This window comes from Physeter macrocephalus, chromosome 18 (genome assembly GCF_002837175.3).
Source record: "Physeter macrocephalus isolate SW-GA chromosome 18, ASM283717v5, whole genome shotgun sequence".
In the NCBI taxonomy this organism is placed as follows: domain Eukaryota; kingdom Metazoa; phylum Chordata; class Mammalia; order Artiodactyla; family Physeteridae; genus Physeter; species Physeter macrocephalus.
Window position 1 is genome coordinate 43,988,890 of NC_041231.1, and position 15,078 is coordinate 44,003,967.

Consider the following 15,078-nt stretch of genomic DNA (forward strand, 5'->3'; position numbering starts at 1 on the left):
GGCCTCTCCCGTTGCGGAGCACAGGCTCCGGACGCGCAGGCCCAGGGGCCATGGCTCATGGGCCCAGCCGCTCCGCGGCATGTGGGATCCTCCCAGACCGGGGCGTGAACCCGGGTCCCCTGCATCGGCAGGCGGACGCGCAACCACTGCGCCACCAGGGAAGCCCCTACCCTTTTCTATTTTACCCTCAAAAGTAGTTTCCTGTCATTACAGGTCACCACATTTCAAGCAGTGGTTACTAGAACATAGCTAATCGTTTTATCTTGAGCTGTTCTTGATCCATTGGTAAAGATGTTTTTCATGGTCTTTAATTCCCCCAGACTGTTTAGCTGCTGTGAACTACTTCTCCAGGAGTTTAATCTGTGTAGAATAGATCCATAGATGACCCAGTTCAAACCATAAGACTACTGTTTTGAGAGCCTACCCGTCTGACGTAGGCGCAGACAGTGTGGGGACGGGGTGTTTACAGGTCACAGTCTTGCTGAGTCAGTTCAGACAGATACCCCAGCTGAATGTTACTTCACAGTAGATCGAGGTTCTGCATATTCATACTAGCCAGTCTCTTCCAAAGATGCCTCCTGATCTTCATGGTTCTTAAGTACAATTTTAGGTATTCTCTATCCTCTACCACCCCCAACCTCTAGGAATTTGTGAGGTGTACTCTTGTTTAAATGAATACTGATGTAGACACCAGTTTGACTGTTGTTTCACATTTGTTTGGTTTTGTTCTTCCTTCATTGGAAGCGTTTTTTTTAGTCTCTGTCTTCTGCCAGGTTGGACTCCTGGCTATCTCATTGTCTCTAAGCTATCCAAGTTCTTACGTCCATACTGTCATCAAGGATCTCAGAGACCTTAAGGATTGTCTTGGTCATGTTTTCTCATTTTATAAATGAGGAGCTGGAAGCCAGGAGGGCTTCCCTCCTGTATGCCTTTTATCAGGGCATAGCACAGCCATCCACCCAGTCTTCACTCAAGTCACTTTTGACTCCTCTCATTCTTTGATTTTCCATAGCTGTTCAGCCACCAGATCCTTCCTGGTGCTCTAGTTCATCCGATAATGCCCAGCACCCCCCCGCCCCGCATCATATATTGCCTGTTTCCTTCATTCCCATTCTCTGTCCATCAGCCAGAGTAATCTTTTTTGTTTTTCAGTTGTTCATTGAAGTATAACTTATATACAAATAAGTAGATATATATGTCTACAACTAGTGAATGTTTTCACAGGCTGAACCCACCTATAGACTCACAAACAGCACCCATATCAAGCAACATAACCTTACCAGCTCACCAGAAGCTTCCTCACGTCCCTTCCAGTTACTGTGATTCCCTTCAGGAGTAGATGCTAGCCTGTCTTCTAACACCATGACTTCATATGAAAGGAATCATATGCAGAAGACTCTTTAAACAAACAAATATGAGCATGATACTTTCTTAAATAACCTCCCTGTCTCTCTCAGGCTCAAACTCCTTAGGGAATTTGGGCGTTTTTCATGATCGGGACCCTTCTCACTTCTCAAGTGTCATTTCTTGGCTGTCTGTCCTGAACTGTTTCTTGCAGTTCTACCAGACAAACTGCCCACCTCTCCCATCTCCAGCTGGGCTTTTTTGGATACCCTCCCCTCTCACAGAGCATGCCTCTCTCACTGTTCTTTCCCATTATTTCTCCTCTCTATATCACTATGTGTGCTTCACTGTAAGTTGCCAAAGAAGGAACTAAAATGGTAGATTACCATAAAAAGTTTTACGAATGCTTAATGATTTTTTTTTTATTTTTTATTTTTATTTATATATTTATTTATTTTGTGGTACGCAGGCCTCTCACTGCCGTGGCCTCTTCCGTTGCGGAGCACAGGCTCCGGACGCACAGGCTCAGCAGCCATGGCCCATGGGCCCAGCCGCTCCGCGGCATGTGGGATCCTCCCGGACCAGGGCACGAACCCATGTCCCCTGCATCGGCAGGCGGACTCTCAACCACTGCGCCACCAGGGAAGCACCTTCATGATATTTTCATAGCTGTTAATATGTGCAGCTTTGGGCACAAAAGTTTGTATACTGTGTACCACTGACCACTTTGCCACAGCTGTTTGACTCCTTCACTGCAGAGAAACTGCTTTTATGGATCAGTTGCCCTGGCCCTTGGATAGTCCATACAAGGTTTAGAAGAGTGTCCAAAGAACATTTTCTATCCAGGTCACTGAATTTCTACTCCCTGATCATCACTCACTCTTACTTCTAATAACTGGGAACTTGGGTCTTCGTTCTCAGAACACCTATGTCTTTCACTGATTTGTGAAAGTGTTCACATGCTCATGCTACATGACTTGGCACACATGAATTGTTCAGTGCCACTTATAGCTGGATCTGATACATTTCACAGCACACGTAATCATTTTTGTACTACATGGTAATTAAGGGGTAAAGAATTCACTTAAATTACTGTAATTAGTACAACTTATCTAGCCTATCCAAGTTATCTCTTATTCTCTTTTTGTTCTTCTCAGTCTATAGACAGCTTTGTTATTAAGAGTTTTCCTTGATACATTTTAATTGTTTGTCACACTCTGACATGGAGTGGTAATTAGAGGTTCTAGATCTAGCTCCAAACCAGATAGGGTGGGCATGCTTTCTGGCTTTCCCCACCCTTGCCATATGAGGAGCTCTTGGGTATCACATCCACTTTTTCATTCCAGCTACTGACAAGCTGTGGACTATCCCACCTGAAGAGTGGTATGTGGGTGTGAAAAGGAGCACTGTTGGCTGGGTGCTCTCCATCCCTCCCATCTAGGTTTAGCTGGAAGTAAGAATATAGAACTGCTGCTGGAATAAACTTAGAAACTCCAGAAAATAGAATAGGTCCTCTTTTAGCAGCAGCAGTAGGATTCAGTTCTTTTAAGATAGCAGGAATCACATTTTTTTAAGACCACACAGACATTTCCTTCAGATTTTTTCTACTACCACCCCATGCCCACATACTTTAAAAACGAGGTTTGTCTTTATGGTAACTGGTGTTAGTTCTGGAGCAACAGGAAGATTTTTTTCTTACCTCTCAGAAATACCTCATAACTTGCTCCCTTATGCCTAAACTTCTTTCTTGAGATAGGAAAATTTTCATTGTACATTTTAGTCACAACGGTTTACCAGATAAACATTGATTGAATTGATTTGCATTATACGCATTGATCATTGATGCCATCTCTCTTTATTTGATGATACTGCGGAGAGGAGACAGAAGGAAAAATATACCTATTTGATCATTTTTCCTGCAGTTAGCCCTGTTCACTTACTTCCATCCTTACATGACTAAATAGAAAATACTTCTGTTCTACCAGCTAGAAGCCATGATTTTTTTAATGTAAAGTTCACATAGCTGTCCCGATCGAGTTACTTTTTACCGTTAATCGTTTTTTAGGTTGTTTCTCCCACATTCCATACGTCATCTGTGTCACACTCCCAGACCATCTTTTTCTTCTTAGGTTTTATAAAGCCATTATATGAAGAGTTGGGGCTGTCTCTATAGCACTGTTTTTGGAAGGCTTTGGTCATCACTGTTGCCAGATCTGTTAAGAATCCATAGCATGAGCATTAGCAGTATTCTTGCTCCAGTTATCCATGCTGTGTAACTACCATGAAACTTAGTGGCTTAAAATCATAATCATTTTATGATTTCACATGATTTTTATGAGTGAGAAATTCTGGCAGACTCAGCTAGAAAAATTCTGCTCTGTGTGGCATTGGCTAGTTTACTGGGTATTCATCTCATGCCTGGGCTATTATGGAGAGCCTGAGATGGCTTCACTCACATGCCTGATGCCTAGGCTGGGGTGGCTTTACCACCTGGAGGCTGGCTAGCATCACTGTCTACACACAGCCTCTCTAAGAACTTATCCTGGGCTTCTTCATACTAGGGTGGTATCAAAGTGTTGGACTTTTTTATGTGGCAGCTTGAAACTTTAAGAGAAAAGTGTCCCAGATGATAAGAAGGGAAAACTTCCAATGTCTTGTGGCTTGGGCCCATACCTGACACTGTGTAACTTCTACCCAGCTCTACCGGTCAGACATTCTGTCCAGATTCAGGGTGATGAGGGGATATAGAGGCCAACATAGAAAACAAGTTTACAACAAACATTTCAGGGCACTGGTATCAACCAGACAGACAACAAAAGGAGAATCAGTTGTTCTTGAGAAGTGGTAGAGCTTCAGCTCAGAAATTGCAGAAAAAGTCACATGTTCCAACATACATGTAATGAGAGTCCCAGAAGGAAACGAAAAAGACGCAGGGAAATTTAAAAAAAAAAGAAAGAAAAGAAATTGTGGCTGATTGAAAACTTGTCAAATTTGATGGAAGACATTAACTTATAGATCCAAGAAGCTCAATGAAAAAATATAGGAGACCTGCTATTAAAGATACTTAGAGGCCCTCCTCTCTAGCAGAGGCATACCCTTACGATTCTTAGAAACCCTGCTATGCACTCCCTTCGAAAGGTCTAACAGCCAGGCACAGCTGGAGCTATTTACTCCTGAGTTCAAATTTTACTGTAGTGCTCTGGATTTGATCTTTGTCGTAAAGCCATTTCTAAGTTTCAAATTCTTGCTGGGAGTAACCAGTGATGAGAAACAGTTTTATTTTCAAACCCTTCTCTGTTACGTCTAAATTGTACCTGAAAACTGAATTCTTCCATCTTTGGTTCCTCTCTTTTCTTATATAAAATACAAAAAGAATGTTTACATTTTGCCTGGAAATCACTCCAGCCAGATCCACAAATTTATTAATTACCCTATTTTCCACATCACTAGTGTGACAATGTTTCCAAACTTTGTGCTTCTATATAGCAAAGATCTACTTCAGTCTACAGTAATATTTCCCTTTCTTTTAAGCTCTCACCAGTGGTTTTCTTGAGAATGCACTCACCACATGATCCCACAGCCAAAGTCACACTTTAGGTTTTTGTTCAAATAGCGCCCTATTTCCAGGTACCACTTTTTTTTTCCAGTAGCAAAACTTAGTGGTTTAAAATCTCATGATTTTGTGAAATTTGAGCACTGAACAGCTGGCTGATTCTGCTCCATGCTTTATCTGTTGAGTCATTTAGTGGTATTCACCTTACAGGTAGGTTCATCTGGAAGGGTCCAAGGTAGCTTCCTTAAGTCCTGGTCCTTTGCAGGGGTAGCTGGGTCCAGTTTCCTCTCCATGTAGTCTCCAGGTCTCTCCCTGTGGTCGCTTCAGCACAATGATCATATACTTCTCACATGGCAGCTTGGGACTCCCAGAAAGAACATTGCAAGAGACAAGACATGGGAGTTCCCAAGCTGGGACCCAGAAAATATCACCACTATTTTCTGTAGGGCAAGGCAGTTAGAGAGGAGGGGTCATAGACCCTCTCTCTCCAGTGGAAGAAAGGCCAACGAGTTTATGGCCGTCTTTAACCTACCACAAGTCCCTTCTAAGAATTCCCCAGGAAAGTAGCCACTAAAATATCAATTGTTAATTGTTAAAAATAGACATTGGCTGAGAACTAAAATCCTCTGGATTTAGAATTTAAAATTTTAGTTCGAGCTTTGCCGTTTACTAATCTCTTAGGCAGCTAACATAACTTTTCTGAACCTACATCATTTTTTTTTTTAATCAGAGGTCCTTTCTGATCTGCCTTTCTGACCAGATTATTGTCGAGAATCAGTCATATTTATGTATAAAAAAGCATTCTGGGGAATTCCCTGGCGGTCCAATGGCTAAGACTCTGCACTTCCACTGCAGGGGGCCCGGGTTCGATCCCTGTTCAGGGAGCTAAGATCCTGCTGCAAGCCATATGGCACTGGCGTGGCTCCCCAAAAAAAGCATTCTGTAAGATGGAAAGTGCCATACTTTGATTATTCAGTATTTGAGTGCCCGTTATGTGCCAAACACTGTACTACAATACTAGGTTTATTTTGATTCCTAAAATAGATATGAATAGTCCCTGCCTCTTAGGAGCTTAAAGTCAGTCATTAACCTTGAACCTCACAGTCATTTGAGTGGCGACATTAGACTAGACATTTTAGTGTAAAGGAAAAGAAAAAAACTAAAGAATAAAATGTTGGAAATGTAACCTTGATGAGTGACTCTATTAGGTGAAATCTGATTAGGGATTATATACTATTCAAAATTTCTTGGAATAAAACTTTTTCTCTCTCACACATAGACACAACACATAATTTATTTTTATTTTTATTTATTTATTTTTTTTTTTGCGGTATGCGGGCCTCTCACTGTTGTGGCCTCTTCCGTCGCGGAGCCTGTGCTCCGGACGCGCAGGCTCAGCGGCCACGGCTCACGGGCCTAGCTGCTCCGCTGCATGTGGGATCTTCCCAGACCAGGGTACGAACCCATGTCCCCTGCATCGGCAGGCGGACTCTCAACCGCTGTGCCACCAGGGAAGCCCAACACATAAATTTATTCTACTTTTGCACAATGAGTTTCATACAGGTTTTGTTTATAAATGGATTACTGTTTGATACTTATAAGCCCTAACAACGAACGTTTCATGTGTGTTATCACACAATGATTTTAGCATTTATTGAACTTTTTCATCTCATTGATGTAGAAACAGATGCATAGAAATGAATGATAGGGGCTTCCCTGGTGGCGCAGTGGTTAAGAATCCGCCTGCCAATGCGGGGGACATGGGTTCAAGCCCTGGTCCGGGAAGATCCCACATGCCGTGGAGCAGCTAAGCCCGTGCACCACAACTGCTGAAGCCTGCGCGCATAGAGCCCGTGCTCCACAACAAGACAAGCCACCACAATGAGAAGCCCGCGCACCGCAATGAAGAGTAGCCCCCGCTCACCACAGCTAGAGAAAGCCTGTGCGCAGCAACGAAGACCCAGTGCAGCCAAAAATAAATAAATGAAATAAATTTTTTTTTAAAGTGAATGATGGGCCTAAAATTATGTAACTAGTGTAACTAGTTATGGGCCGAACTAGTACCAAAACCCAGATCTCCAGACTTAGAGTCTTGTGATCCCAACCAACCCAGAAACATAATCTGATAAAAATTCTTCATTCCAAGGAAAATGTTTTCAAACATTTTATAGTTAAAAACCCAACAGCTAGCTTAAAAAAGTGTCCGTTTTTTTCCTTTGTTTAGCACCTCTGCTATACTAATTATGATTTGAGTTCTATTTTTTAGGGACCCCACCCCCCAAAAAATAGGGAAAAATGGAAACATTTATACAATACTGTCAGTTCCTCCCTGTCTCTGTGTGTCACCTTTCTTACTGCCCAGCTTTGCTTCTAGGCTCTCATCAGAACTGAATTCAATTCCCAGTTGATTTAACTGCAACCTTTGGCAAGATATTTAACTTCTCTAAGCTTCAGTTTCATTCTATATAAAATGGAGATGACATGTTACTTGGTAGGTTATTATTAGAAGTAGCGTGAAAATACCTACCAGGGTGTGTAGTATGACATATTTCACCCTACTCCCATAATGCATTCCAACAGTTAACTCTCACTTTTACCATCTTTTTTTCTTCTTAAAGCAGACAGAAGTGGTATTTGGTTCCGATCCATTAGCAACTTTGGTCCAATGCTTAGTAACATTTGTCTGATCACTTCAGGCCCCTGTGAAGTCTTTTTAATTCCCTTCAGAATCTACTTCTTAAGCCTTTCTGACTTCTGCTGACTTCTTGGATGGTACATATATATCACAAAATCCATAAATTAGCAGAATTTCTTAGAATCTTTAATAGCAGGAAGCATGCTGTTTCATGAAGGAAATTTCTTATCTTCTTCCAGATCAGAATCTCTAACCAGTAAAAATATGAATAGTCATGGACGTTAAATCAACAAAAAGAATCTAGTAATGTAGGCGATCTAGAAATGTAGGAGATAGAGAAATGGCACGTTAGTAAGTCCATTAGGGTTCATAAAATTCAGATAGTGAGACTACATAGGAACAGGCCAGTTCTTTCAGAGAAATCTACTGTTGTATCTCTCCTCTTATAAATAGGGAATGCAAGGTGGAAGAAGATGAGAAGATGCAGTGATTTGTTTTAAATAATTCTATACAGAAAATCAGGGTTTATATTAATTTTTATTTTTATTTTATTTCTTTTTTGGCTGCGTTGGGTCTTTGTTGCTGCATGCAGGCTTTCTCTAGTTGCGGCGAGTGAGCTTCTCATTGCAGTGGCTTCACTTGTTGTGGAGCATGGGCTGTAGGCGCGTGGACTTCAGTAGTTGTGGCTTACGGGCTCTAGAGCGCAGGCTCAAGTAGTTGTGGCGCATGGGCTTAGTTGCTCCATGGCATGTGGGATCTTCCCAGACCAGGGATCGAACCCGTGTCCCCTGCATTGGCAGGCAGATTCTTATCCACTGTGCCACCAGGGAAACCCTATATTAATATTTAAATAAATGTTATTAAGCCCTGAAATATGAAATGCCATATTTAATGTGCAATATTAGTTCTTCTGTTTTCACTCAAAACCCAGATGTGATTAACCACGCCAATGAATACTTCTTACATTTGAGGTGGGTTAATTTTGATACATATTAAATTTTTTTTTTAAACTAGAAATCAGACTGAATAATCCTATAAGTCTTTAGTAATGCAACTGCCATAGAGTTTAGAGATTCAAGTTTTGATTTGTTTTTTCTTTTCTTGAGTTTTTTACTCAAATTTGTTTCTTTAGATTGAAGGCCATGCTTTGCTGGTTATATTCTCATCCTTCATTCAAAGTGCCCAAGTTTACTTTTAGAGATTTCTAGTGGTTTTCTAACCTTAGTCACAGGTGAATTCTAGGCTTTGGATAAAGGCTGCCTCTTCTCCATGTCCTCTCTACTCCCCACCTCATCTCCTTATTTCCTGCATCTCTAAAATTGCCAAGCAGTCATAAATATGGGGCTTCCTCGGGCCTTGACCCTGGGGAGTGAAAGTCAAGTGAATAGATAAAATACAGTGCAGTAAGAACTGTCATGGAGGCTATGGGAGCCGTGATGTAAGGGAGCTACCCAGAGGAAGTGATGCCTAAGGCCAAGTCTTAAAAGACATGTTAGAAGCGGTCCAGTGCAGACAGAGGAGGGTCTTCCAACAAAATGGGCTTTTAGGGTACAGCAGTGTTACAGCTTGCAAGTATCAGGCACCTACCATGTTCCAGGCACTGTTTTAAGTACATCCTGTGTGTCCTCTCAACCACCTTGATGTGGATACAGTTATTTTCCAGCTTCACGGATGAGGAAGCAGTCACAGAGAAGCAAGGTAACTTCTAGGCCATAGTTATACAGAGGCAGTAAGCAGTCTGCCCCCCCCACCCCCCACCCTTGCAATTCAGCTTATTAATAAGAGAGAAATGTATTATAATTCATGGGCCAGAATGGCAAGAAACTCTTAGCATAAAAGGAGACAAGGTGAGTACATACAAAGCAAAGAACATTTTAAAACATCTAGGGACTTCCCTGGCGGTGCAGTGGTTGGCACTTCACGCTCCCAATGCAGGGGGCGGCCCAGGTTTGATCCCTGGTCAGGGAACTCGATCCCACATGCATGCTGCAACTAAAGATCCCAAGCGTGGCGGCAACAAAGCCCCATACAGCCAAATAAATGAAGGGAGGGAGGAAGGAAGGCAGGCAGGCTAAAGCTGGTCCAGTTTAAATTATCAGCATAATCAAATCACGCTTAATGCATGAGGCAGTAAAATACCATTTGCCTAGACAGCTACTTATTCAATATCTCTTCTACATCACACCTTATATATCATGTTTTATAGTCTTCAAGCCAGGATTTTAACCCCTTTCCCCCCACATGATAGTTATGTAGCCTTGGACAGGCCTTTTTTTTTTTTTTTTTTTTTTTTTCCTTTTCACTTTTTAGTTAGATTCATAGAAGTTGCAAAAATATTATAGAGCAGTTTTGTGTGCTGTTCATCAGTTTCCTCCGATTGTAACATCTTATTTTTAATTCAGTAATTTTTATTCTAGTATTTTTTTCCAGTGACCTTGTTCATTACATACACTTTTGTTCTTTTAGTGTTTTTCCTAATGATTACACAATTCATTCTTGAGTTATTGCAATTTAATCCAAATTATTTTTATAACTTCTTCAATAATGCTAGAACCTAAGTTCAGTTTTCCCTGTCTAGTGCTTCTCAGTTCCTATCTCCATTTCAATTTTTTCTTTTAATGGAAGAGGTTTTTTCCTTCTGTTCAAAGAACTCTCTAGAATTTCTTTTTTTTTTTTAATATAAATTTATTTATTTGTTTGTTTTTGGCTGCATTGGGTCTTTGTTGCTGCGCGCGGGCTTTATCTAGTTGTGGCGAGCAGGGGCTACTCTTCATTGCAGTGTGCGGGCTTCTCATTGCGGTGGCTTCTCTTGTAGTGGAGCACGGGCTCTAGGCATGTGGGCTCTAGAGTGCAGGCTCAGTAGCTGTGGCACACTGGCTTAGTTGCTCCATGGCATGTGGGATCTTCCCGGACCAGGGCTCGAACCCATATCCCCTGCACTGGCAGCTGGATTCTTAACCACTGCGCCACCTCTTCTAAGAATGTTTTAGTGTTCGCACTTACATATAGATCTGTGATCTACTGAGTTAATTTTTGTGTATTATGTGAGGTAGGGGTCCAAATTTATCATTTTGTTTCTGGATATCCAGTTGTCCCAACACCGTCTATTGACCCACCTTCTGCCCTTTTAAAATATTTATTATGCAACTGTTGGAATATATACAGAAGTAGACAAAATAGTGTAATGACTCTGTACCCCTCACCCAGCTTTGGTTATCATTATATTGCCAGTCTTCTTTCATTTTTCCCTGTTTGCTTTTGGCCTCTTTGTGCCACCCTGTTAACTTAGGACTTCTTTCTTAGGTTGAGTCTGTGATGTCCGGATCTCATGTCTTTTATCTTTTTCTCAGTTTACACGAAGTTAACTGGAGCACGTCCTCCAAAAGCATGTGTAGGATTTTGAGTCCTTGATTTTGGAAATTTGTCTTTATTCTGCACCTAATTGATTTAAGTTGTTGTACTTGAAATTCTAGACTGAAATTTATTAGCCCTCACAATTTGGAAGGCATTTTTACCTTTGTTTTCAAAAACCTAGTTTTTGCTTTTGAGAAGTCTGTGACAGTCTGAATTTTTTTTTTTTTTTTTTTTTTTTGCGGTACATGGGCCTCTCACTGTTGTGGCCTCTCCCATTGCGGAGCACAGGCTCCGGATGCACAGACTCAGCGGCCATGGCTCACGGGCCCAGCCACTCCGTGGCATGTGGGATCTTCCCGGACCGGGGCACGAACCCGTGTCCCCTGCATTGGCAGGCGGACTCTCAACCACTGCGCCACCAGGGAAGCCCTGAATTTTTTTTTGTAACCTGTTTTTTTATATCTCATTAGAAATATAAAATTGCATAACACGATCAGTGATAGCAGGCTTAGAATCATGTAATCTTTATTTAAACTTTTGGTGTTATTGATGCAGCGTAATGTAGTTAGGGAGGCAAACGTGACCATTAATAGCTGTAGATTCTTTCATAAAATCTTTTGCTTACACTTCTGAATCTTCCTGCAGATGGGTCTCTATAGGTATAAAACTATATTTTTCTTTATCAACTGTAAAAGAGTGAAAAATAAGGCTCTTATTTAAGTATTCTCAACCAGTTTAGTTCCCAAAAGCCTATATTAAACTCCTCTTGTATGTTGACTCCTTCTAGATTCTATAAGAAACACAGATCAATAAGTCAGCCACTCCGTCTTACTTCTCAAAACCTTGTGTAAAAGCAAGATAAGCAGATGAATTCAGTAGATGTAATAGTGCAAAATATTGTTGGGAGTTTGTTGGTATAAGCTCTTGGATGGTGTCTGGAGAAGGTGGTATTGATCCTTTGCACGTAGTCAGGACGTTGGCCAAATGTGGGATCCTTATCCTCTCTGAGTAATGTGGCATCTTCCTCTGTGTGCTGCTGATTTGACAGGAAACATGAGTAGGACTCATCAGTCCTGTACAGGGGAGTGAGTGGTACATTCTTCCAGAATAACCTCCTGTCTTATACCCTATCCCCAAACTAGGGGTGGAATATTGTTCACCCCCTCCCCTCTGTTCACAGTAGACACTCATTAGGGGCTTTGCATCTGAGTGTTGGTTGCTGAGGGAGAGCACTGCTTGCCTGTTCCTGGACAGTTCATAAGGAGGGAAAGACAGAGTTACAGAGTGAGGGTGGGAGGTAAGTGTGTGGTAGATGGGGAAGTGCCTTCCAGGCCATGGTATCCTTCTCTTTGCCTTTCAAGGCCCTGATTGAACCTTTCCTCCTTGGTGGGCTCTTTGAAGAGAGTGGATTAGCATGGGAGAAGTTTCCTTTTAATCCTTAATTTCTGGTATTTTTAGATTTATATCTATATATAGATTTATATTTGTAAGTACCAGAAGTTCAGGCATGGATAGTTGTTGTTTTATTTTTTTTAATTTTTTTAAAAATTAATTAATTTGTTTATTTTTGGCTGCATCGGGTCATCGTTGCTGTGCATGGGCTTTCTCTAGTTGCAGCGAGCGGGGGCTACTCTTCGTTGCGGTATGCGGGCTTCGCACTGCGGGGCTCATCTTTGTTGCAGAGCACAGGCTCTGGGTGCGAGGGCTTCTGTAGTTGTGGCATATGCGGGCTCAGTAGTTGTGGCACATGGGCTTAGTTGCTCCACAGCACGTGGGATCTTCCCAGACTAGGGATCGAACTCGTATCCCTGCATTGGCAGGTGGATTCTTAAAACACTGTGCCACCAGGGAAGTCCGTGTTATTTTAAATTGAAATAAATAGTAGAAACATGCAAAGGGGGCATCTAGGGCACCATTCTTGTAATTCCATAATTCCCACTTTCAATAGCAATTTCAGCATTTTCTTACTGTTTATTAAGCAAACGTTTACCTAAATACTTTGAATGATTTTTTTGCCCTTAGCACTTGGCTGCCGTGGAAGAGAGAAAGATCAAGTCTTTGGTAGCTCTCCTGGTTGAGACACAAATGAAGAAACTGGAGATCAAACTTAGACATTTTGAGGAACTGGAAACCATCATGGACAGAGAGAAAGAAGCTGTAAGTAAGGGGAATTTTATAGTGGCTTTTTCACAATTAAACTCTGACCATCTTTCATAAAATACAAGAAATAGAAATAGAGAACATACAGTAACATAATTTGTTGGTCTCCGTGGCTATCGTCTAACCTTTTTTCTGTGTTTGCTTTGCCCTTTGAAAAGGATTATCAGCCAGTGATGATAAATAAAAGGAACTCTGAAAATAATTATCTAAACCTCAACTTCTTATACCTCTTGGCTTTCCAGACACATGATGGTATCAGATTCTTCCTTCTATAATAGTCGGATCTTAGACTTACTTTATTACCTATTTGTTACCTTCCCTCTCCTGTATAGGGAAGGGCAGGTGGAACCAGGCCTAGCAGAGTACTGGTAAGCAGCATTTTCTCTGGCATACACTTGATATAAGGACGTGGCCCAAACAGGACAAAAAGAATTATGAAAAAGGCCAAGAATGAGGAAGGAAGCCACAAAAAGTAAGAAACATATAATCGGGGGACATTTGGTTATTTCGAGGGATTTTTTGGAGAGACAGAGATGAAGTTCTCTGGAGAAATTTGGTTTTTTGTTGTTGTTTTTTGTTGTTGTTGTTGTTTGTTTTTGTTTTTGTTTTTTTGAAAAATTTGTTTTTTAATGAGTTGACCAGGAAAGGAATTAATGCCTTTCTAAACAGTAGGCTAAATTTGAGGATTTAGTTAGGACTTTTTCTGATTTTCTGATTGTTTTGACTTTTTTATCAGCATACCAGATACTGGTATCTCTAAATGGGAGAACCTTAAGTTTAACCATTCCAGAAGAGTTTTAATTTTAAGAATCCATTTGCATTTGTTAAATTCTTTCTTAGTGGTTAATCCAAGCAAGTCCTCTGGCAGATTCTTCATGATGGGTAGCTCAGCAACTATCACAATAGCCCGTTTTCATTTTGTCCTAAGACCTGTTCTTCCACTTACATTCTGGCCCCATGAGGAAGAGGCTGCTTCAGTAACTATCCTACCCACACCCTATGCTACCTCATCCCCACTTCCCTAATCCTGTAAGTATCTCTCACATCACCAGCCCTCTCCTGCCCCAGGAGCAACAGGCCACCCCAGTCTCACCTCCATTGCTCTCTGTGCACCAGCCATGTCACAGCACGCCACGTGCAGGCTTCCCTCATGGCCGTGTGTGTTCTCTGCCACCTGAGTGCATCCTGCTCTATCACCAGCAAGACCTTTTTTCCTACTCTTTGCCAACCTCCTGCATCCCTCAGCCCTGAACCTGTGAGTGACATGCCCTCCCCATTTGCTTCTGTAGCAGCCTAACAGAGCACTTACTATATTGTAAATGCTAGTTCATGCGTCCGCCTCCCATACCAGAGTGTATTCTCTTTGAGGGCAGAGTTTGTTAAGTGACTTTGTTCACACACAGCTGGCACATCATAGGCCCTTGTTTACGTGTCTGTTGAATGGATGTATGCCAGCATCAGTGTCAGAAGCTGGGAAAGTGGAAAGGAAAGTTTACCCTAGGGGACCTTACTTTAGTTTAACAGGGAAGACAGTCAAGAAGACAAATGACAATATCATGTGTTCAGTTCTTAAGGGAACATACATGGAAGATGCGGAGAAGGAGAGGGTATTAGAGAAAACTTCCTAGAGGTGAGCTGGAGCTTTGAAGAGTGAGTGATTGTGTTTATCTTACCCTAATAAGCTGCCCTTTTGTCATTTGATAGCCTTTTTTCGGGTACTTGGGATAACGGGGCTACATAATGGATTATTGGCACATGCAGAATTCAAGTGATCATCGCGTAGTTACCACTGGCAACCAGACGCCTTGCTGTCATTCATGAAGCAGAACTGATGTTGTTAGCCTGGAAGATTGGCATGACCCTCTCTGGGCACTTAATGCAACTATGTCTAGATTGTCAAGGGGCTCTTTTCTCAGCTCTAAATTGCTTTATCTTCAGAGGGTGAACTTGTGGATTCCTCACTCTTTTAAACACCCCTGGTGGAACTGTCCCCTGGAATAGCAGAGTCCTCAGTCCCTTCCCAGTTCTCTCC

At 41.8% G+C, this 15,078-nt stretch overlaps 1 protein-coding gene across 5 annotated transcripts in view; it reads left to right on the plus strand.

The window, feature by feature from the left end:
* The window catches only part of SMARCC1 (SWI/SNF related BAF chromatin remodeling complex subunit C1), a 183,114-nt gene that overhangs the window by 140,743 nt on the left and 27,293 nt on the right, over positions 1-15,078 (plus strand). For all 5 annotated transcript variants that reach the window (XR_008615791.1, XM_007101242.4, XM_007101243.4 and 2 more), the window contains one exon: positions 12,909-13,043. Coding sequence is in view for 4 of the 5 variants with exons in the window: in XM_007101242.4 (XP_007101304.1) it covers positions 12,909-13,043 (135 nt within the window). In the remaining variant the exon portion in view is untranslated. The remainder of the gene's footprint in view (positions 1-12,908; positions 13,044-15,078) is intronic.